This window comes from Poecile atricapillus, chromosome 2, assembly GCF_030490865.1.
Source record: "Poecile atricapillus isolate bPoeAtr1 chromosome 2, bPoeAtr1.hap1, whole genome shotgun sequence".
In the NCBI taxonomy this organism is placed as follows: domain Eukaryota; kingdom Metazoa; phylum Chordata; class Aves; order Passeriformes; family Paridae; genus Poecile; species Poecile atricapillus.
The window spans coordinates 64,534,973-64,557,511 of record NC_081250.1 but is presented as its reverse complement, the minus strand read 5'-3'; the positions used below and the strand labels follow the sequence as shown (position 1 = coordinate 64,557,511).

Below are 22,539 nucleotides of genomic sequence, written 5' to 3'. Positions count from 1 at the left end.
ACTTTATGTTTCCTCCATCAAATCCCTTAAGAAATTATCAAACACTGGCAAGGTTTATGATGTCATTAGAGCCTTTTATAACTGCCTAATGCTCCAAGTAGAAGAAGAAACTTGGTTGTAACATGTTGTGTAACCAAGCGCACTGGTCTTCAAAAACAGAATTTAAAGCCCATTTTTTTTTTTCAAATTACCTGTCGATGCCAATATGAATACATTAAGTTCTGGTGAAATCAGTGAAGGTTGTTAAATGGGCACACCTTCTTTGATCTGAACTGCAGCTTTGTTTTGTTTTTCCTTAATTTTGGTCCTAAGTGCCTAAATAGTTTGCTGATACTAGTGCACTTGGTATTTAGGAAAAAGGGGGTAACTTCCATATTAATTACCCTGTTTGGTAAAGCAGCTGTTGTAGAATGTCCACCCTTCTGCCAGGGTTTAGTCCATGAAGTGTTTAAGAAAAAAGCCTTGCACATGCATGCTTATCTAAGGTTTTTTGTTTTGTTAACTGCTGTGGGAAACAGTGGTTTTCTGATGAACTTTATACAAACCTGGAAGAAGAGTCCTTTCTCATTTGTTGTAGGTGAACCTGCTGTAGCAGAGGCGTTGGACTAGTCCCTTCCAACCCCAACCATTCTGTGATTTCAAAATGAGTTGAGGAGTGGCTGCTGGGTACTTTCCAAATGAGTGCAGCATGACATCTGTGGCCCACATGAACCTCACTCAGGCCAGCTGTTGATACCCTGTCAGCGAAGCCATATCTGCCTTGCCCTTGCATGACGTTTTGGCTTCTTCAGAAAATAAGGAGGATGAATAGAAATATAAAATAAACTTTCTTTTTATTTTCCTTGAAGTTCAGAGAACGCGCGCATGTGTGTGTTTGATATTTGTGTATATATATATATATATATAAATATATATATATATATATATATAAACAGAGAAACAAAACCCAGTATTCCAACAATCCTAATGCGTGTGCAGGGGAGACAAATATACTTTTCAGATAAGCACCCTAGGTCATGACTATACCATGTAAGTGTCTGCCCCGTAATGATTCTGATAAATTTTTGTTAAAAGCTGCTGTACTTAAACTCAACAGTTCCTTAGCAGATACAACTCCAAAATGAGTTGCTGAAACTTTGCTAAACCAAGCATGTGTTAGTAATATTAATAGTGTTGTTACCGAGGTGTTCTGTTCTGCCTGGATTGTTTTCTCAGAGAGCTTCAGTATATACAATATAATACACTGCAAACTGTATATAATACACTGCCAATTTCTGTGTTGTGGTAAAAGGAATAGCCAAAGGAATGCATATGTGTGGTGGCTGAGAACTTTACCCAGACTCCAGTCCTGTCAATTTTCACAAAAAAGCCCTAATCTGGAACGTTTTTAATGGATCTTTTAATGGACAAAGGGTAATGGCTTTAAACTGATAGAATGGGTTTAGATTCATATTAGCAAGAAAAAAGAACTTCTTTGACTGAAACCAAACTTGTAGCTGTAGCTAAATCACAGTGAGGTGGGAGATGCAGCTTGTTTGGACAGCTAATGGCTGGTCAGTGCTTATAATCAAATTAGCAAGATCACTGGTTTTTTGAGGGATTGGGTGTACATAAGTAAAATAGTTTTTAGCCCCAAACTACTAGTAATCTGTGCAGACAAAATACATGTAAGAGATAAAAAAGCTACATACTTTACATAGAGGCAGGGTGCAAGAAAGGCTGATGTCCTCCAATAGTATGCATCGTGCTGGTAAAGTATAAAGAAGTGAAAAGTAGTGTTGCAGTAGATGTTTTCCCTTTCTTATTTCTAGACCTCTTAGCAGCTAACTGCAAACCCCGGATTTTATTTTCTCTGTAGCTGAGTGGAAGGATGCTGGGGTTTTTGTGCAGTTCAGGTCACTTGCAGTACTCCACATGGCTACGTCATCTTTCATCATTCTGCCTTAGACTTGCTGTTGATGGGCAGGCTGTACTTGACCTTCACCCAGGACTACCAGGGACAGCAAGACTGAAGTCTCTCTTGTTTCTGTATTTTAAAATAAAGGGACTGCTCCTCTCGTAGGCCTCGGTGGGCACTTTAGTGCTGGGCAAAGGGCAAGGCAGTTTGCCTGCTTGCAGAACCACAGGACTGAGCTGTGTGCCCAAGGAATGATCTGACCTGCTTACCCTAAGACAGGGCTGACAAAGTCATTTCTGACAGCAACTAGCATCTCTACAGAACTTAGAGATATATGTTCTTATCCTAATAAAAAGATACAACATATATCATCTGTGATGTATATGTATGCATATATATATAAACATATATATGTATAAAATCTATTCACGTGCTTTTCTTTCTGTCAGAAAGCTTTTCTCACGGTTGTGGTAGTCTTTCCTCTTTACATTTGAAAAGAAATTAATTTCCTCTTTGAATCTTCCTCCAGAACAATTGTGAGGACTGTTACCTTCTCTGCCTTCAGTTTCCTCTTATTTAGATTAGATACTTAATTTATCCTCTTTCTACTCTTCTCTGAATATCTTCCGACTTGTCCACGTATCTCATGGAGAGCAGCAGTGAAACTTGACCAAAATATTCCTGTTGGCATCTAGTAATGGTGAGTACAGCAGAAAGCTTTCCTCACAGACCTCTCTTGCTGTCTATCCAGCACAACATTTGCTTTTTTGTAAGAGTGTGATATTGTTGGTGCTTATCTAGCTTATTGTGTGCTGTCACCTTTAGCTCTCTTCTGCAGAACTCCTGCCTAACTAGAAGAGTACAAGCTGAGCAGTCAATTAAAGATAGAAACCTGGTTGTGAGGCTGGCCTGGGATAGTGAAATAAAAAAAAGGGTAACAATGGCTTAGAGGAAAACTACCTGATTAAATACCTGAGTAAATATCTCGCTAAAAAAAAAAAAGGACAAAATACAAAATACTTTTTTGACAGTTACTAAAGCAGATGCCAAGGGGATTTTGGCATCAAATGTGCTGAAGTTCAGTTTGGGTATCAAGGTTATAAAGTGTTTGAGGCTAGGAGATTGCCAAAGAAATGTTTTGCTTATATATGCAAGACAGTGTTCTTAATAGTATTAGCACTAACATTTGCCTGCTTGCTCTCCTGCCTGCTGAAGTCTGTCACTTTGTAGCCCAAGCTGCTTTTCCGTGTTACCTTTTCATCTTCCTTTCGGAAAAAAATTCAGTTCAAGTGATTTTTGTATTAGATAAATTCAGTTGGGTTTGTGTGTATGCGTTTTATTGTAACAGTAGTAATTTCGTATGTTTCAAGAAGTGGTACTTCAGATTTTTGTGTGATCTTTTCATCCCACATATAGAAGAGCAGTGTTGCCTTGCAGTGTCTGGAGTGGGGACCTATGCAGAGCAAGTCCCATGATGGTTTTGGTTATTTAGAATGTTCTACACATGCACAGTGAGTTTTTTCTTCCTGAAAAGAGGGGAAATCCTCACTCATTGAAATAATTTGTCTTCCAGATTGGACAAAAAAACCATGGGTTTTTGTAGTGGGCTAAAATCCCGCAAAATTTCAGCACTGTATTTCTTCCAGTAATCCAAAGATTGTTTGTTCAGCTGCTTTCATTCAGTGTAGCACTTAATGAGAGAATTTTTAAAAAAGAGAGGTGGTTAGAGCATGGAACTTTATATACATATATATTTTTTAAGTACTTTGACATATACTTGTTCTTTCATGCTCCTTTCCACATCCACGTTGTGTGTGTGTGTGTGTGTGTGTGTGTGTAAGGGAGTGTGTGAGAGGCACTCCCCGGAGGGACGTCAGCAGTTTGTGCTCCTGAGTCAGCAAAAGTTGCTGGAAAAGGGACAGAAGTGTAGTAACTGCTGCGGCGAATGCCGCGCTTCGCGTTGTGTTGCCTGATCCCGATTATGGGTCTTAAGCCCCTACTGACAGCTGCAATCCCCTTGTTTATGAATCTGTTTCTAAATGCTTTCTTTCAGAGAGTCACACAGCTATGACTGCACCCTTGGTTCGTTTCGACATTTCCTCATTAGCCTGAAGGGAACTCTTTAAAACCTGCTACCCCACGCTGCTTCCATCCTCAGCAGGAAAGGGGATCGTTTTACAGTCCTGTGCAAGGACCAGAGGCTCGGGTGGATTTGGGAGCCAGGAGGGAAGGGTGCTCCATGGTGGCTGCAAAACCATCTTGTCAAATATCAGCTATATTCTTCTATAATTTCTGATCCAACTATTACTGACTTGGCCAAGGACTGGGTTGAAATAATATGGGACTCTGGGAACTTTATATCCCTTTAGGATTTAGGATATAAAGCCCTTTCACCTTGGGTTACTTCAAACCAGAATGGCAAAAATTGAGTTGGAATATACTGTTCAACTTAGTTGATCTTCCACTCATGATGTGGTCTGGGTTAGGGCGTTGGGGTTGCTTTTTTTTCGTTTTGTGTTTTTAAGTAGCTAACCACCTGAATCCACAAAGTACTTAAAGTGCACTTAATAATCCTACTTTGCTTCTGTGCTTGAGCATGTGTACTACTACAAATGGGACAATCACCTGTAGAATAGACCCGTACTTCATCTTTCAAGGCTCGCACATTGGTGACTACATTATTTGCTGTTTAGCATGTTCTGTGATCAGTGCTAAAATTTGAGTTGCACAGTTTGCAGAAATGCTGAGTAACTGCTGTTTCCATGTTATTTTGTTCTAAATAATTCAAAAAGATGCTTATACAAAAGTGTGGGCGCTCTCCTACATAATTAATACCATAACAAAACTATGGCAGCATTAAAATGAATAGTCAAAAAGGAGCCCTGCCTGTCTGCTACCTACAGAGAAAATTCTGTCCTACCTTTTTATTGCTCTGGAAAGGTCTCTACACCACCAGTTTAAAATAAGTGGCTTTTGCTTAAGTCTCTCAGTTGAAATTTAAGGAAGGGTGAAAAGGACAGGAGCAAAGAGCTGACATGCCCCTGGAGAGCTCAAAGAAAGGACCAGTGGATGCAAAGTGAAATCAAATCTCTGCTCTCAGGAAGGTGGGATCTGTATCCATCAGTTTTCATTAAGGTACAGTAGGGTTTGAGCCATGGGTGGAGCTGGGTGCAATAAGGCAAGTCTTGGGGTCACCCCAGTGAGTAAGCCACCAACTTTTCCTGAATTTTTTGTAGAGGAGCCCAACACGAGCTCTCAAGTGTGGCTGAATTGTGTTTTGTTTTTTTTTTATTGGAACACAAAATACTTTTGATGCTGAAAGTTAAGTTGAAAGTTTACAATGATTCCTTTGTAGCAGTCCCTTTTGAAGTAAACAGTCCAACAGCTACAAGAAAACACTACACAGAGGGATAAATTCTGCTTTCAAGTCTATTTTTAATATAAATGTCTTATGAATCTTTTTCAAACAATATATGTTAACAGGAATATTTACATAAGAAAATTAAATAGGATTTTAAACTATTCCACTGAATATGTGAGTATCCCTGTCCTTGCTTGCTTTCTTTTTCTTCAAATAATCAGCAGCCTTTGGTATTTCACATCCTTCTTAAAGTAATTTTCAGTAATTTCTTCCTGAGTGCTGATACTTGGTTCTGTCTTAGCTATTTGATACTTAAGTTTCTCTCTGTAAGCTTTCACATCAATATGCACTGTTCAGAAACTGCCTGCTTTTTTGAAGTCCCCATCTTAATTCATATAACAGTATTTCCTAAATTATGTCACTATTGTTTCTTGTTTTTTTTTTTATAGAAAACCACTGATGTTCTCAGCAGTGGCTGTGCTGCCATGCCCAGCAGCCTCATGGCAGGGCTGTGACCTGATGAGAAGCTCTTTCCCAGGCTGGTCTGAGAACACCAGTAATGGTGTTGGTTGCCTCTCCTGAACCAAGTTTAGCACCAACACAAGGGAAACACCTAGCCATGCGAACACAGCCGCCTTGGGCCCGTGACAGGCTGCATTGCCTCATGTCATGCAGTGCTGGTTGGTTATTAAAGGCATCCATGCTCTCACATGTTGGCAGCCTACCAGACCTATCTTCTTCCAGCTGAGCCTCAAGGCTTATTGTATGAGAGAGAGACGTGCCTGCCCTAGCTGTGTGCCAATGGTGGCAGTCAGATGGGTGATATGGGGTAACTGGCCACTCTTGATCATGTATTTTATATCTGATTTAAGGGCCCCAGTAGATCCTAGCTCAGGGGAGCAATGCATGTAGCTGCCACTGGGCAATGAGGCTGAAACCTCAGCCTGATGACAGTCAGAAGAGGTACTGTTTGCTGAGGCCTGACAGTTGGACCCATGATGGTGAGACACCAAGAACTTTTAATGAATCCTGGGAGTCGTTCCATCGCTGCTTGACATCCCCATTTCCTATACCTTAGTGCTCAGAGGGAGTCAAATCGCTACACCCAGCGACTGATCCTTCTTCACCTTTGTTCTCTGCCTCTGTGGGGTCTGGACAGGCAAGACCCTTGATTTGGGTCTTTTGTAGGAAAGAACCTTGATTTGGACCACCACATTGAAATTCATCCTTGAGAACCAGCAGAAGCATAAAGTGAGAGCCATTCTGTCATCATCCTCCATGAAGTAACTGCAGAGTTGTGTCATAAAGAATGTGCGGTTCTGATCATCACTGCAGAACATGCTGTGTGACAGACAGCCTTGCTAAGAGGTCTGTAACTTAGGGATTGTGTTGACTCATACAGTTGATAATGTAAATGTAAAGAATAATTGATGCATGTTAAAATTTGAATTTCATTTGGTGGAGGTTTTTAGACTTGAACAAATGAATTATTTTTTTCATGTAATGCTGTAACATGCTTACTAGCTTTGACAAAGAGTGTTTCCCTTGATACAGAAATAGCGGATAATAATAAGCAAGCAGATAAGGTTATGCAGCAAGGGGGTATTTTAATCATCTTCGTTTTGGAGAAGACAGGCCAGAGTGAGGTACCTCTTAGAAACAATATACTTCACTGATACTTTGCTTCAACAGATTGACATCATTTCAGGAAAGAAAATAACTGTTTGCTATTCCTGTCATAGACTTCTTTCAATCACTGCGACAGATGTTCCAAGCATGTTGTTCCTCTGTTAGGTTTCTTTAGTAGTAAAAATACTGCAATCTAAATATAGTTTAAATTGGTTGAGGTACCTTGTTTGAATATGATTCAAAATTGCATTATACCTGGTTTAAATCAGAGTGGAACAGGACAAAAACATTGAAAAGTCTAATTATGATAGTTTGAAGCCCAGGTAGGAATTTTTATTCAATCATATTTAAATGCTATATTTTTCTAATATGTCTTGCAATCCAATTTAGGATGAACCTGGATAACATAGTGAACTTCCCTCCCCCTGCTCATTATTTGGAATTACCTTGGACAAAAAATGGGAAAAATACTTATATAAATAGCTCTCTTTTCCTGTATCTGGAGTGTTGTCTTTTGTGGGGGCTGAATGATCTACAGCAGGAAGACACAGATTCTGTTATCCTTTTTCTTCAATGAAATGGAGTTTAGTGTTCAGGAACAACTGAGGTGGCTGAGATTAGAGAGAGAACCAGTACACATGCACAAGGTACCCATTATTCCTTTGGGGACTTTGGAAGCTGAGAAGGCTACAGTCCTTACGAGCCCCTAGTTCCTCTGTCAGTGACTTCCAGTTCAAACCTCTTTGTCATCCTTCCTGCTCACTTGCTTCTGGGAGAGCTAGCAGGATGATGCAGCTTGAGTTTTGCTGAACCTGTTCGTGGTAAATAGCTCCTCCTTTTCATTCTCCCTCTCATTTTGTACCTAGATGATTGGTTGCTGCTCATGTGGCCCACTTTTTGAGACCACTGGGTTGGGAGCACAGCTTCCTGCCTGGAACTGGGTCATGGTGGTGTGATAGTAACTGCACTGGTGTGTGTCCTTTCCAAGTGCAATTCCAGTAAGTGACGTTGATCCAGGGAATGCTCTTGTTTGTATACTCGCTGGCTGGAGTTTTCTGCTCTCTCTTTCTGACACGTATACAGATGAAGTTGCTGAATTGCGGTGTCTGGGACAAGGTGCTCATTTGTTTCCAAAAATGATGAGTAAAGCTACAAAGTTCAAGGTTTATTTCATCACTTGGACTTTTACTCCAGTGATAGAGGGTGGGAGTTCAGCTTTAGAAAATTGAGATCCTCAGTTTGTAATCAGTTCTTGTTTCATTGCTAGTTAACTTTATTTAATAGACTGTTAAAATAATCCTGCAAGAAGGAAGTAAATGTAGGAAGATACAGCTGCAATGATCTCCAGTGCCTAATGACATTGACAGTTAGCATCCTTCATTTTCTGTTTGTTTTTGGGGGAGGAGAGAGAAGTTTATGTGGTAATCACACGCTGCCAGGTCATTGCAGGGAATCTGGTGCCAGCTTTAACACTCTCTTCAAGCTCCTGCTTCTGTGGGAAAACTCACGGGTAGTTAACTTGAGCATTCGATTTTGAGCCTTCACAGAGGAGAGTGGTTCATTTACACTTTGTCTTGAAGCCATTTGGGCCCCAATATGATCTCTTGTAAGGAGACATTTTCTTCTGGATCTGGTTTACAGATTTGGAGTTGGAATCATTCATATTGATCTTCCTTTGGTTTCAAGCTTCTTTGTACAGCAGTGAAGGTTGTAGTTGTTTACTTACTAATTTCATCATTGTACTTGTGTTGATTTAGTGTCCATAGGTATTTAAGCTGTGAAAACAGTGAGAAAGACTTAACATCTCATTTTTCCCCTTTTTGTTCTTACAATTAAAGAGAAATCCTACAGGAGTCATCCAAAGAGTCACTTTGTAAAGTTCATGTGTAATTTCAGTATTCATGGACAGCTGAATACACTTTCGGGGCGTTTCTGCAGCATGATCCTGGCCTTCTCTTAATTGTTTCTATGACAATTTTATATTCAATTTAATTTAGAATAAAAGAACAAAGGGATTCTTCAGCATTCAGACAGGCTGCCTAGGGAAGTGGTTGAGTCACCATCCCTGGAAGTATTTAAAAGATGGGTATACATGGTACTTAGGGACATAGTTCAGTGGTGGACTTGCCAGCACCGTGTTAGTGGTTGGACTTGATGATCTGGGAGATATTTCTAACCTAAATAACTAAATGGTTCTAAGATCCAACCTACTACTTCTTGAGTTTGCTTTCCTGTTTGAAGGGCTGAGTTGCAGTATCTGGGTTTCAAACTTCATCTCTTTTGTCCAGCTTCCATGCCAAGTATGGTGAGATCTTTAGTTCTTGAAAGGTAGATTGGATATTTAGGGACAGGCATTTAAGATTATTCTTCATTTGTTTGCCCTTGTTTGTTTATAATAACAAAGTTTCCAGGAAGAAGATACTGCCTGTAGCTCAGGATTTAGCAGGGCAAATTACTTCGAGTGAGAAGATATTTCTTGGAGGTAAATGCAGCAGAAGTGTTCCTGCCTGCCTGTAGCATTTGGATATACCTCATAAGGATGGGAAACACCCTGACCTTAAGGTAACCTTCTGCCCTCCTACTTTGCCATCTGTCTCAAGACCTGCAAAAGATTTGACTGCTTCTCACAAGCTCTTCTACCAAGGTTGTCTCCCAGAAAGGGAAAGAGTTATATAACAGTTTTCCTCCAAAAACTGTTATGGAATTCAACCAAGACCCTGATTTTAGCTCCAGTAGAAGTCTAAAACTGGCACAAATTGTTTTCCAAGGTCCCATTTTCTGTGTGTATAAAGAAAGTAAATGAACCAATAAATAGCAGCAAAGGAGAATGGCTCTTGGGAAGAGCCACAGCTACCAATTCACTAGTTAGTGAGCTTTCCTTCTCCATCAAGGGATACAATTTCTTTGTCAGCAATCACCAGTGGAGAGCTTGGAGGAGAGGAAATGCACTGTGATGCAGAAATGGAACCCATTTCAGATATGATACCTTCCTGTTGAACATTAATGAACTGCAGCAGTTGTATGTAAGGTTTGTGGCTTGTTACATATGCTTAGCTTGTCAAAAGTTTCTCGGGACATTAAGGGCAGACAGTGTCACTTGTGCAACAGGCAGAGCTCTCTGCCTGTGGATGTAACACTGACCTTACTTGAACTAATAAATAGCTGTCCTATCCATGACCTTTAATAGCTGTAATGTGTACACCATCTACAGCCTTTTTCAGGTTTGCTTCAAAAGAGATCACTGGATAAAGCATGTGTATGTTCATATGCAGTGCTCTGTGTGATCTTTTCTGGCTTGTAACAGCACATCAAGAGAATTCCAGAGTTCAGAAGTAGCAGAGCAATCACTTTTCCATGTGCTCTTTCTTCCTCATGAAAGGTGTTCATTCACAGGGATGCATGGTGTTGGGCAGCCAGCGGATCTTAAAGGAAAAAAAAGCACGACAGAATGTAATGTTGGACTTTATCCCCTTAATGTAAAATAAAACTTACCTTCTGTTTGCATTCCCTGGTTTAATTTGAAAGAGGACAGAGGCAATATTAAAATATAATGAGGGCAATTCATTTTGTGGTTCTCGGTGGCTCAGATTTAGAAGGGAAAAAGCTCACCTTAATCAGCACAGTACTTAAGGGCTCCCTGTAAGAAGGCTGTGCTTAACCTTCAGCAAACGCTTATGGGCTGCCCTGAATAGTAATGGGTTTAAGCACATGCTTAAGTGTTTTCCTGAAGGAAGACCTAAGCATCTTCTCAAGTGTTAGATTACGGCTTCATTTACCTTATTCATAAATCCCAGCATCAGAGGCAAACTTTTCTTTCATCTCTTGGCAGATGTGTATAGATTTTTCCACCTCCGTTTGCCCTGCTTTCTATGGCTCTCCTGCTGCAATCTGATCAGCCCAGGCTGACCTTCAGTGGTGCTCCACATGGTTCGGGAGCCTGCCCGCATGGCTCCGATTGCACGATCAAAGTCCGTACCTTGCCTTTCATCTGCCGGCTCTCTGCCCTTCCCTTCCCAGGGTTATTAATTTGAAGAACTCAAAGGCGCAACCCCTTTCTGCTGCGCCTGTTCCCGGGGAGTAGGAATGGGAATTGGCGGCTTGTCCAGCGGCTTGGCTGTGGTCAGTTTTCCATGGTGGGAGATGGGATTGGAGCGGGTTAAATCTCTACCAGCTTGTTCTTGGGTGGCTGTCGGAAATGCAAGGAAAAAAACCACCAAACCACCAAACCAGGAGACGAAAAAAGACCCCAACCAACCCTACAAAAATATGGGGGGGGAGGGGGGGAGGAAGGGAGTGGGGAAATGAGGAAACAAGACGAAAGAGGGAAAACAAAATAAAGGCGGAAAATGGGAAGAAGAAAGGGGGAAAGAAAAGAGTAAATATGGGTGTAAAGGGATAAAATAAAAGAGTAAACAAGAGAAAGGGAAAAAAGAAAATGAAAATGGAGGAAGTGAAACAAAAAAATGACAGAAAGAAAAGAGAAAAAGGGGTAAGAAAGGAAAAGAAAGAGAAAAGGGGAGAAAGAAAAACTATCACGGGGAAAAAGGAGGAAAAAGAAGAGAGAAAAAGGAAGAGGAAAAAAAAAAAAAGTGGGGGGTGGGGGTGGGAAGGAAAGGAAAGGAAAGGAAGGAAAAGGCGGGGAGAAGGCCGAGCCGAGCAGGCCGCACGCCCAGCGGCGGCAGGAGCCCGCAGGCCGGGGCCGAGCGGCGGGCCCGGGCTGCTGCCGCTGCTGCGCCTCTTGCGTAAGCGGGGCCCCGGCGGCCTCCAGCCCGCCCGCCCGCCCGCTGGTGCCGTTGCCATGGCGAGATAGCGGGGGAGGATCCCTGGGATCCGTAAACCGGGGGAGAGGGACAGATTACGTCTTAACCCGTCACTCCGCGGCGCCTAACGTGATGTGGCAGGGTCGCCCAGGTGTCCCGGGGGGGGTGACCCGGCGGGCAGCTCCGGGCTGTTGCAGGCATCGTTTTAAATAAAATAAAGCTGGGAGGGCGGGGTAAGAGGATTAGATGCGTTCTCGCATGGGGGCCAGGATGAGAAAAATACCGCAAGGCTTGAGGGAGGTGGGTTTGAGGAATTGCCCTCGATGGAAACGGGAGGCATCCTTCTTTATGAACATTCCTAGTGCCTGCTGAGAGCCGCCTGACAGGTGCTGGAAGGGGGTTCTTTTAATCTTCATCTGCATATTTTATTACCGCGTTTAGTTGTCAGCGTTTTAATCGTAAGATGTGCACATAAACACACCCTGAGAATCTCTTAAGCATTGAGTCCAAGTACCAGCCCTATGCTGATTCCGAGCCTAGATCAAATCATTGACAGATGTCTTTTACATGAATGGAAGGAATGACGGGAGAAGGCATCAGTGTCTGCTCGGGTAAGTTTCTTTTCTGTTGTCTTTAATCATTAATAGTATTTTACACCGTCTCTTCCTCAGTGTCAGAATGGGAACAGTCAACTCTAGTGGGGTCTTCTTGTGCTTTTGATCTTGCTGCTCTTTGCCTGCTAGAATTCCTAGAAGCAGGTGAGAATTTGTTGAATCCTTTTGCTGTAGTCTCTTCTTTGTCGCTGCAAGGATGTCATTAGTGCAGGCAAAAACTTCATAAATTCTGATGTGTGATTTTAAGTTTGGAGAAGATGATGTCTGGTCTAGAACTGAGTATGAAAAACACTGGTCTCCAAATTTACTGTGCTGAAAACATGTTTCTTAAGAGAGCAGCCCCTACCTGTGTTAATAATAATATTCTTTGCCAGAAAACAGATGTGTGTGGGGAAAAAGTCTTAAGTGAATTTAACATTCCTAAATAGTTTTAGAGCAATGGGGTAAGAAATGTAAGCGAGAATACTACTGGGAAATGAGCTTGCGTTACACCCACAGAGCATATACTGTACATTAGTTATAACCCTGTTGTTTTTGTTGCCTGCAATTAATTGAGTAATTTCTTCCATGACTGAAACTGCAGGTTAAGCATGTTTGCTTTGAAAGCCAGTCTTCTGAATTGAGATGGCTTTTGCACTTACCATATATTAACAAGCTCTCGCAAAGTACATTTTGTGCACTGTGGTTCTGAATTCCTGAAAGGTGTCAGTGGGGGTTAATTCACTGTTACATAAACAGCCAATAACAGTTTCCGACTGTACTGGAATTGCTTTAAAATAGTTATTAGCTTCAAGGCCATTATAGAGGAAAAGGCATTGCACTTTTGCAGATATTATTTCTATGAAAAAAACAGAAATGGACTGTGAGAACTCTCAAGTGTTGAAGTGAGGACGCTGCTGTACAAATAGGCAAAGCTGTAGCGTAGCTTTACCCCTGGGTTTTACAGCTCTGACAAGGCCTTTACTTCCCAGTTTTACTTGGAAACCAACAAAATCTCAACCAAACCAGTTTTCCAGAAGCTGAGCATTTATTGTATGAAGACACGTGAGTAGGGCATCACTGCTTTAGTTAGCAAAGCCTGCCTGCTACCTGTGTGCACACATGCTGATATTCTAAACGAGTAGAAGTCAGAGCTGTCATCTCAAAAAGCCAAAGCTTAGAGCTGTACTGAACTGTGGGAGCACAAGGGCAGCATGGGGAGCCAGAAGCTGGGATTTACTGCAGCAGGGTTATGCAGCAGTTCAGCCTGCTCCAGGTGGTGCAGGAGCTGAGAATCAGTTTCTGAGCTCCCTGGCTAGGAAGCAGGCATGCCTGGAGGGTGGAAGATACGCCTGCAGCCATTTCTGGAGCCTTCTGGTTTTGAAACTTCCCATGGGGAATTTGCTAGATAGTTTTGCTGCTGGGGTGTTTATTTGGCAAAGCAGGCCTGGTACCTGTTGAAGCAACCTGCAAAATTGGCTCTGTGCTCTCTGGGCATGAACAATTGTTGTTTGCTCAGAGAACTGCAGTGTTTGGGTATGACAACTTTGTTTGTGCTTAGACATCTTTGGTTGCCCCCAAACTAGCTTACACCTTGACTTTTCAGGATATGGGAAAAAAAATCTTCTTCTGTTGCATTTCTAGAAGTAAAAGAGTACAGGAAGGGGTTTTGTTTTATGCATAGTTCAGCTGTTTTTTGCATATGACTGTTCATACTCCTATGAACTACTTTCTAAGAGATAATACTACTTTCTAAGAGATAGAATATAACTTCACGTTTAAAACAACTTCATGTTTTGGTTGTTTCAGCTGTAGGGTTTGACTCCTGTTTCTTTTAAATGCAGTGTTGTTCTGCTTCACCAGCAGTTATTTATTTAGGTGCCTGAGGGAGACATATAACTTGGCATTAGCCTTTCTTTTCCTCCCATCTCCCCTGACCCCAAAGTAGTTCAGCCTGAAATTGGCAAGTTAATTGCAGTTACCTTGGCAAAATTAAAAATAAAGATGGATGAAGCCTGGCCATAAAATTATTTTTGATAGGTTGGGCAAATGCAGCTGAGAGCATTAATTGCTGCTGCTTTCGCTGCTACCTTTGACAGTGTAGGGTTTCAGTAAGTAATTCCTCTTTGAAGGAAGTGAGATGTGCTATGTCATCTGTTTCACTTCTGAAGCTTTTCTGAAATTCCCTGGATTTACGACTTGTGTTAATCAGTGTTGTGTAGGTAAGTCAGGTATTTTCACTTCTCTGACATGGAACTAGTCCATCTCTGTATCTTTATTTTGGTATATGTGTGCTTGTCACAGGGAGTTACATGTTTGTGCATTGTTTAAAAATGGCAAACCCTTACTACAGTCAATACAGTTTTAATGGAATTAATGACATTTTAAATTAAGAAGAATTTTTGCTCGTTTGTCTGTTATGAACCATGATTTTATTACAAACCCCAGCAGTGCTGATGGCCCTGAAGATGATAGATGACAGGACACAGCACATACTAGAGGATCATCTGTTAATGTTGCTTCACCCACTCCTGCTTACGTTGTGAAAAGATATTTAGGAGATGCCTGTAGCTCAAACATGGAATTTATTTAGAGGGAGATTTCAGAAGAACACCAAGCATAAATCTTCCTATATTTGCGAGGGTTTTTTGTGATATTAAATCTGGTGGCTTTTGTAGTATGTTTTAGCAAAAGTGATCCTAAACATTTTCAAGTTGTCTTTTGTCCAGAAAATGGGTAGTACAGTGAGATTGAGAAACAGACTTTTGACTCTTAATGAAGCTAGCTCAGCCAGAGATGAAGTGTCAGGTCGGAGGCAGAGCTGTCTTTAAAGAACCACATGGGTTTCTTTTGGTGTGGTCTCAGTGTCCATTTGAGACCCTCTACAGGTTCACAATACTGTTTTGGTCTTGTTTGGGTTTTGTATATTATAAAGCGTATGGCTGTAAACCACTTCACACTGAACGCAGTATTCCTTCTGGTTGAACATCCCTGCTTTATTATATGTCTTTATCATCACTGCAAGATAAGTATCAGGGCTTTATGACTTAATAATAAGTTTTATCTTTAAAGATCGTTTTCTGAAAGATTGAAATGGGTTGTTACCTCACCTAGGAGTTATGATTGTCGGGAGCACCTGAGAGTTGAGTTAGATGAATGCTGTTTTAATTGGCAGATTACCAGTTTCTGTGGGAAAATGAATTAGTTAAAACCCATCACAACGGCCTTATGAAAATTCTCAACTGTATTATGAAGATTGTTGATTTTGAAATTAATTACTACAAGCTGGAAGAAGAGGCTACTTTCTAAGTACCCCAATTTTGCATTGTCTCTACAATATTTGGTTTACACTGTATTTAGGAGACACATACAAAATCCAGTTGTGTTTTTGTAAAAGGGTTTTAGCAGTAGCTTTGTGTGGGCCCACTTTCATACAATCTAATAGGGTCTGATTTTCAGAAGACCAGGCTGGTTTCAGGCTGGTTAGAGAGCTGTGGTTTGGCACTTTGACTCGTTAGCTGTTTTGGAAGTCTCTGGTCTCATTAGTTAGTGTTACCTGTCAGAATGTATAAGGGCAGGAGGAGTTTGTGGCCACCCTTGGATACAATAATAATATGTGATGAGACACTGGCACGGGTTGCCTGGAGAAGCCATGGATGCCCCATCTCTAGAAGTGTTCAAGGCCAGGTTGGATGAGGCTTTGAGCAGCCTGGTCTAGTAGAAGGTGTCCCTGCCCATGGCAAGGGCATTGGAATGAGATGATTGGAACATGATTCTATAAAATAGCAAAAAAAAAGCTGCCTTTAAACTTTTGTGTGTCATTGGAAAGGGCACTGGTAAATGAGAAGATGTGCTCAGGAGGGCAGGCAAGGGGTTAACTCTAGAGTATCTCTATGTAAGTCATTTGCAATTAAGTGTCTAAATATCTCTGTAAGACTTCATGTGTACAGTCACTGTGTTCCTTAGGAATATAATTATCTTTCCAATAAATTCTTGGAGCATGGAAATGTTGTTTTATGGACTGGAGATATAAAGTACACAGGAAGGTTGTGTTGGGCGTTGGTACCAAATTCACATATCCCATGACAAGTTCCTAAACTCAGAGACCAGACTTCCCCTCACTAAGAAATTCCCTCACCTCTCCATCATCATCCCACACATTCTCTTCTGCCTTCCCATCACTGAGCTATGTGGTCAAAAACAAGAATCCTCTTCCCTTTTCCCTCTTGCCTTAAAAGAGGGAATTTTGAGCTTCTGTTAGGTGACTTGCTGCCTGCTGTTTTTACTGCTCTGTGCCTGGACATTTTCCAGGGCAGTCAGTCCTCACTTTCATCTACGCCCTGGGATTCCACAGGTGCGGTGGAGAAGTGAACCTTTGTGTGTGATTTGGCTGGTTTGCAGTCTCTTGCCACAGGGGAATGGAAGTAATAACAAGGGAGTTCCCACATATAGGTGGATGTTGTGGGGTTGTGCCAGGAAGTTTTGGTTTCCTAATAAAATTGAAAGATGAATTTCTGCTTCTCTTAAATTCCTTGGGAACTTGATAGTCAGCCTGAGCACTGCCTGAATTTTGGTGAAGAGTCAAAAGCTCACCTGAGACTGGAGCATGGGGTTGGGGAAGACATTTCAGCTCCATCTAATTTTTTCTGTGAGATATTCACCTGTGTGCGCCTGCACACTGCCACAAGGGACAAGTGGATAGATAACAAAGTAAAATCCCTGCATTTTGACATCCATAAATGTTACTTAACAATGGCTATGATGTTCATAGGTTCATAGGACAATGTTGAAATTTAGAAGTGTGACTTTGTTTTCCTTTGTAACTTGTATTTACTGGAAGAAAACCAACAAAAAGTAAAATGTTAGAAAACTCAAAACTTGTCATATTTCTATAGTTTTTCTGAAGTTATATGCATTAAATGAGGGATTCATTGTTATAAATTTTGAAGACTTTGTACTGAATTTGCATTTTCAAAGTCTGCATGGCTTCTAGTTTAAATTAATAAAAAAATAAAGTTTTGGACAAATGTTTTTTGAGGCTTTTTGTTGTATTCTTTTTTAGGAAAGATGAACTGTTCATTCCAGAAAATATTTTGTAGTGTAAAATTTACTGAAGCTCATCTTTTCCACAAATACCTTAGATTCTAGTAGTGAATTTTGTGTAAGATTCTTTTTTTTTATTATTTTTTTGGTCAGATTCTCTCTGGCAGCATCTTTTTGTCATCTCCATGGGAGCTTACAGTTTTAGGGAAAGATAAGTGTCAGCCACCATACACTGTAGCCAAACAATGTGTCCTTTGGTAATATTAGAACGGGAGAAATGGCCAGTACATCATTAAAGAAAATTGAATTTAGTATTTCAAAATGCTGGAATATCTTAATAAGAGTCCCTATATTGACTCTGAATTTAGGAAGTCTCCATGTGCCTTAACAGTGCATTTCCCAATCACAGTATGTTTCAATTTATTTTGCTCTGATTTTATGGATGTACATTACTTGTTGTGGGGATAAATGTCAGGATGATTTGCCATATAATGCATTTTAGTCTCCAGTTGGCATTTATTGCCAACCTGTTTTCTTAAAACCTAGTTTTTATAGGGGGAATTTTAGATGAGAGTGCATGGATTGATATGTTTGATCTTGCTTCTTTTTACGCAGGATTTGCAATATAATACTTAAAGCCCCTTTGCTAATACCGCACAGAGTTTCTTATTTGCCTGTACAAGGTATTGCCAATATTTGTTTGCTAGTGTGGTTTAGTGCAGCCTTCAGGTTTTCCTTGGCAGTATGCCTTGAGGAAGCTTTACTGTTGCATTGTTTGTTTTCAAATTTTACATCTTAAATACAAATTAGATGTGATAGAAAGCAAAAATTTGAGGCCAGCCACCTCAAATCTGAGCTAGAAATGAAATATTACAAATAAAATTTTGGTTTGCTCTAAGTCTTGTTGATCTGTATGAGACAGAAGGTATCATTTCCTGCTATGTATCTTCAGCAATCAGCAGTGTAACAGCAGACTGATTGGTTATTTACTTTTTATTTTCTCTCCCATAGATCTAATGTCAACAGCATTCAAGTAGAGTGTAGCATGGTTATTTTTACTGTATCTTTATTGGTTGCATAGATTAAAACATGACCAGTTTTATGAAGGTTGCCTTTTTACATCCTGACATCTTCATATTTGTCCTTGTCTCTATTAAAACATTTAATTTCTCTCAGACAGCTTAACCTTTTTCTCCTACTTCAAATAATGACAAGGACAAATATTTGTCAACGTCCTTTCAACTTGATGCATTCATGGCTCCGTCAGTATCTTGGGGGTCTAGAAAAATGTTTCTGACCCTTCCTGTAGCCAAGGTGGTGGCTAGATATGGGAATGGCCATCTCTGCTTTCATCTCTGCAGCAGTTCTGGTGATGATGTGCAGCTGCCCAGGCATCACCAGCAGCCCTGAGGACCACCTGGGGAGCTTGCCTGACTAAGATGCTCTCCCAAAGCCAGGTCACTGTGGGAGCATGGCAAAGAGCAGGCTGCAGGCTGGGTATGTTTCACATCTTCCTTTCTCCTAAGGTATTCCTCCAGGCCTCATGATCTGTCATCAGGTGTAACATAGCAATGAAGCAAGCAAATTCTACAGTACCTCCAAACCTGGTATAGTTGTGGAGTTCCACTGTTTTGCTTTGGATAAAATGATTAAAAATAATGTTTGAGGGAAACAATGACCAGACGCAGCGACTTTGTCAGGATGTGTAGGGCCTTGAGCAGAGATACAGGTTTTGGGGATCTATAATGCTTGTGAAATAGAAGCAGTATTTAAGAGTATGGATAAGTTAAACTTCTAGGGAGAAAGGGACTAAGTATTTTTTCCCTTTCATATGTGTTGGGCACACTGTTTAGTAAATATGGTCCTAATCCTTCACTAGCAGACTATGATATGAATACCAGCGATTTCCCCGTGTCTCCTTCAGACCTGTGTGATTAAAAACCTTACATGTGTGATTAAAATCTTACATCAGCATTGGAATGATCTGGATTCCTTTATGCTTTCAGCTTTCAGGTTGTCAGTAAAAAAGGTCTATTTCTACCAACATGTGATCAGGGATTTCTGTCGCATTCTGCCTGGCACAGACCTAGTGATGATAGATTTGACTGGTACCTACACAGAATGTTCCTGCTGTGTCTTTTCCTGAATGTGTGCCCAAAGGGAAGCTTGCCATGGTTTTTGAATGGTCTTTAACTGAAGACTTGTTCAGGAGGGAGAATGTATTTTAAAGAAACTGTGGTAGGTATGGATACTGGTAATAAGGCTCTTGTGGTCTATGCAGTGCTGCCTGACAGATCTATATTTGATTTCACTGGTGGCCTTTCAAATGCAGAGTTAGATTTTCTACATGTTATTGCAGTGGAACAATTGCAGGTATCTCCCTACAGAAGGCCTCATTGCCTTTTCCTGGTCAAATACTCCCTTATTTGTTCATATCCTGCTCTTTCTCTTTCAAAATGAGTTGAAGTGTTTCATTTAGGAAGAACACAGTCAAGTATTTTGTGCTGTGAGACAGCAGAAGGTGTGTTTGTTCCTGGTGGTGGGGCTTGCTGGCGTAGGTGTCTTCTGTGGTTTTGGAAGGAATGTTCAGCAGATACTTGATGACCTTCTGTAGGAGGAAAAAAGGTGCACAGGTGAAAATGGAGGAGGTTCTTGTGAATGTCGAGGTCTCTTACAAGTCTGGAGCTCAGCCTACGTTCCAGTACATAGGGAGAGAGTTGTGGTGCCAAGAAATTAATGTTTCTTTTACTGGGATACTAAGGGTCTCACTGTACCACATTCAGAGCGCTTCCGTGGCTTTGCTTACAGACCTGGATTTGAAAAAACCAAAAATGTTACGGCTGGAAGGGAACTGATTTTTCTTAAAAAAAAAAAAAAGAGAGAGAGAGAGAGAGAGAGAGAGAGAAGCCTTGGAGTGCCTTGGGTGTGTTGGGTAATTGTGTACTCAAGAAACACACTTACATAAGTGAAGACACTCCTGTAACCCTCGCCTGCCAGGGAGGCAGGCGCTGCAGAAAATCCACTCATCGCAGAGGCACTCCAGCCGGTGCAAAAGGGGAGGAGAACCTTTGTTCTTTGTGCTGTATTTATTCACAAAGAGAAGTTGTCTTTGGCATGTGTGCTTGGCACCAGAGGATTCCCGTTTTTTATCCTGCGGAGCTGCTTTTTCTTGTCGGTGTTGCGGGTAGGTTTCCTTTCCTAATGCGGAAGGGGAGAGGTGGGTATTTTCCATAGTTCATCACAAGGCTTTGCCCCCGCTGGTTGAAAGAACCCAGCAAAGCACCTCCGAGAGGTAGGGTGGGAGTCAGAAGCAAAATCCTGGGCAGCAGCTGTGGTGGATTCCATTCCAGCACTGTTTGATGAGAGAGGGGAAAAATATGGGAGGATGTAGAGGTGGCATGCAACAGGGCACGGTGTTCAGGATATCGGTCTGGGTTCCCTAGTTGAGTAAGGAGAGCCCACACAGATGGGGAGGGACTGTATACAAGGGCATTAGTGATAGGACAAGGGGCAATGACTTTAAACTGAAAGAGGGTGGATTTAGGTCAGATATAAGGAAGAAATTTTTTACTGTGAGGGTGGTGAGACACGAACAGGTTACCCAGAGAGGTGTTAGATGCCCCATGCCTGGAAACAGTCAAGATCAAGTTGGATGGGGCTCTGAGCAAGCTGATCTCGTTAAGATGTCCCTGCTCATTGCAGGGGTTTGGATTAGATGACCTTTGAAGGTCCCTTCCAGCTGAAACTATTTGATGATTCTGGCACATGCTCAGTAAATATGGTCCTAATCCTTCACTAGCAAACTGTGATATGAACAGCAGTAATTTCCAGATCTACCTCTCGTGCTTAACAGTGTGCATTTAGGGGAGTTCTAAAACAGGGACACTTTCTGGGCAAAACTAGGCTATACTATATTTACCAAATAAGCACATTTTCCATTAATGTAGTTTATAAAACATACAAACAGGCCTTAGTGTTTGCTTACATTGCTTAGGGTACAAATGTCAAATTTAAATGCATGTGAAACTTTATTTCATATGTTTATTTCAAATGTAATTTGATTTTACTGTGAAAATATTTCAGGAGTTAAGTTTGAGATGTGTGACAGAACAGCAAAGATATTTAATACTTCGCTTAATTTAGAAAAATGACCTTTCGGAGAAAAAAACTGTGCTTGTCAAAAATATACTGATGAATTAATTTCTTGTGATGCCAGTGTGATAGTTGACTTTCAAGAGCAACCTTATAGATAATGAGTTTTATTTTTATCTTAGATCTGTCTGATTGTAGTGCCTCTCACAAATCAAGTCACTTTACTGACTCCTGTGGTTATAAATACATAGCAAAATTTGGAAGCAAAAAGGAGCAACCAGAACCACCACCCCCCCCCCCAAAAAAACCCCAACAGAAAAAACAACAAAAAAAAACAAAACCAAGAAACCCCCCAAAAAAACAACCCCCACAAAATTAAACTAAATCAGAGCAATGTAAATCTGACTGACCAGTGTGGATGGCTACTTGGGATTTTAAATGACATTGCAGTTGTAAGATAAGTAACCCCTTTCACCACCTCCCCACTCCCCATCCATAAACCACCCTTGCAATACTATCTAAAAATACCAATGTCCCTAATGGAAATGTGATAGCAACACTGTCTTAGAAAATACTAACTTTGTTTCCAGAGACTATGTGAATGACTTTTATTTTGTAAAAATCTGCAAGGAAATTGAAAGCAATTTTAGTACTTCTTGTAGGTTTCTGACTGCTTAAATTGATTTATGTTTAGAACCTAATCTTGCTCACTTTGACAAAGCTGGCAGCTTCAGTGGGTTTATTTGTGCAGATCGAGTGAGAAAGATTCAGCTTTTGATATAAATACTTTAGCTTTCTGGTTTCTGAGAACTATTTTCTTACAGTTAATTATGCATTCTTAAAAATGTGTACATTCATAGGCATATGTAGAGGGAGAGATGGCAGATTAGTTTGCAAAATATTGAGCTTTGTTTTGCCTGTCAGTGTTTTTCATTTTAGTCAGAACAATCTCCAAAATGTTAAGACAGATCAAGACTTAGAAGTCATGTCACATATATTGTCATATGTAGCATTGTAAACTGTAAACTGTAAAAGCATAGCTATTACTGGAACACCAGTATGTTTCAAATATTGTTTTAAAAGTTTTTGCTGGGTTGGTTCAAAGTGGTCCTTTGAGGTTCATTTGGGGAGGGACAGATGTCAAAATAGGAGGTTTGTGTTCTT

The 22,539-nt window shown here is 40.9% G+C and overlaps 1 protein-coding gene across 8 annotated transcripts in view; it reads left to right on the top strand.

Annotated features, from left to right (window-relative positions):
* HIVEP1 (HIVEP zinc finger 1) overlaps positions 1–22,539 on the top strand; it is a 128,668-nt gene that overhangs the window by 29,303 nt on the left and 76,826 nt on the right. The window contains exon 1 of one of the 8 annotated variants that reach the window (XM_058833730.1): positions 11,772–12,258. The exons of the other annotated variants lie outside the window; for them this stretch is intronic. Coding sequence (XP_058689713.1) covers positions 12,219–12,258 — 40 coding nt within the window. The 5' untranslated portion in view covers positions 11,772–12,218. Of the gene's footprint in view, positions 1–11,771; positions 12,259–22,539 lie in introns of those variants that run through there. 8 annotated transcript variants of the gene reach the window in all.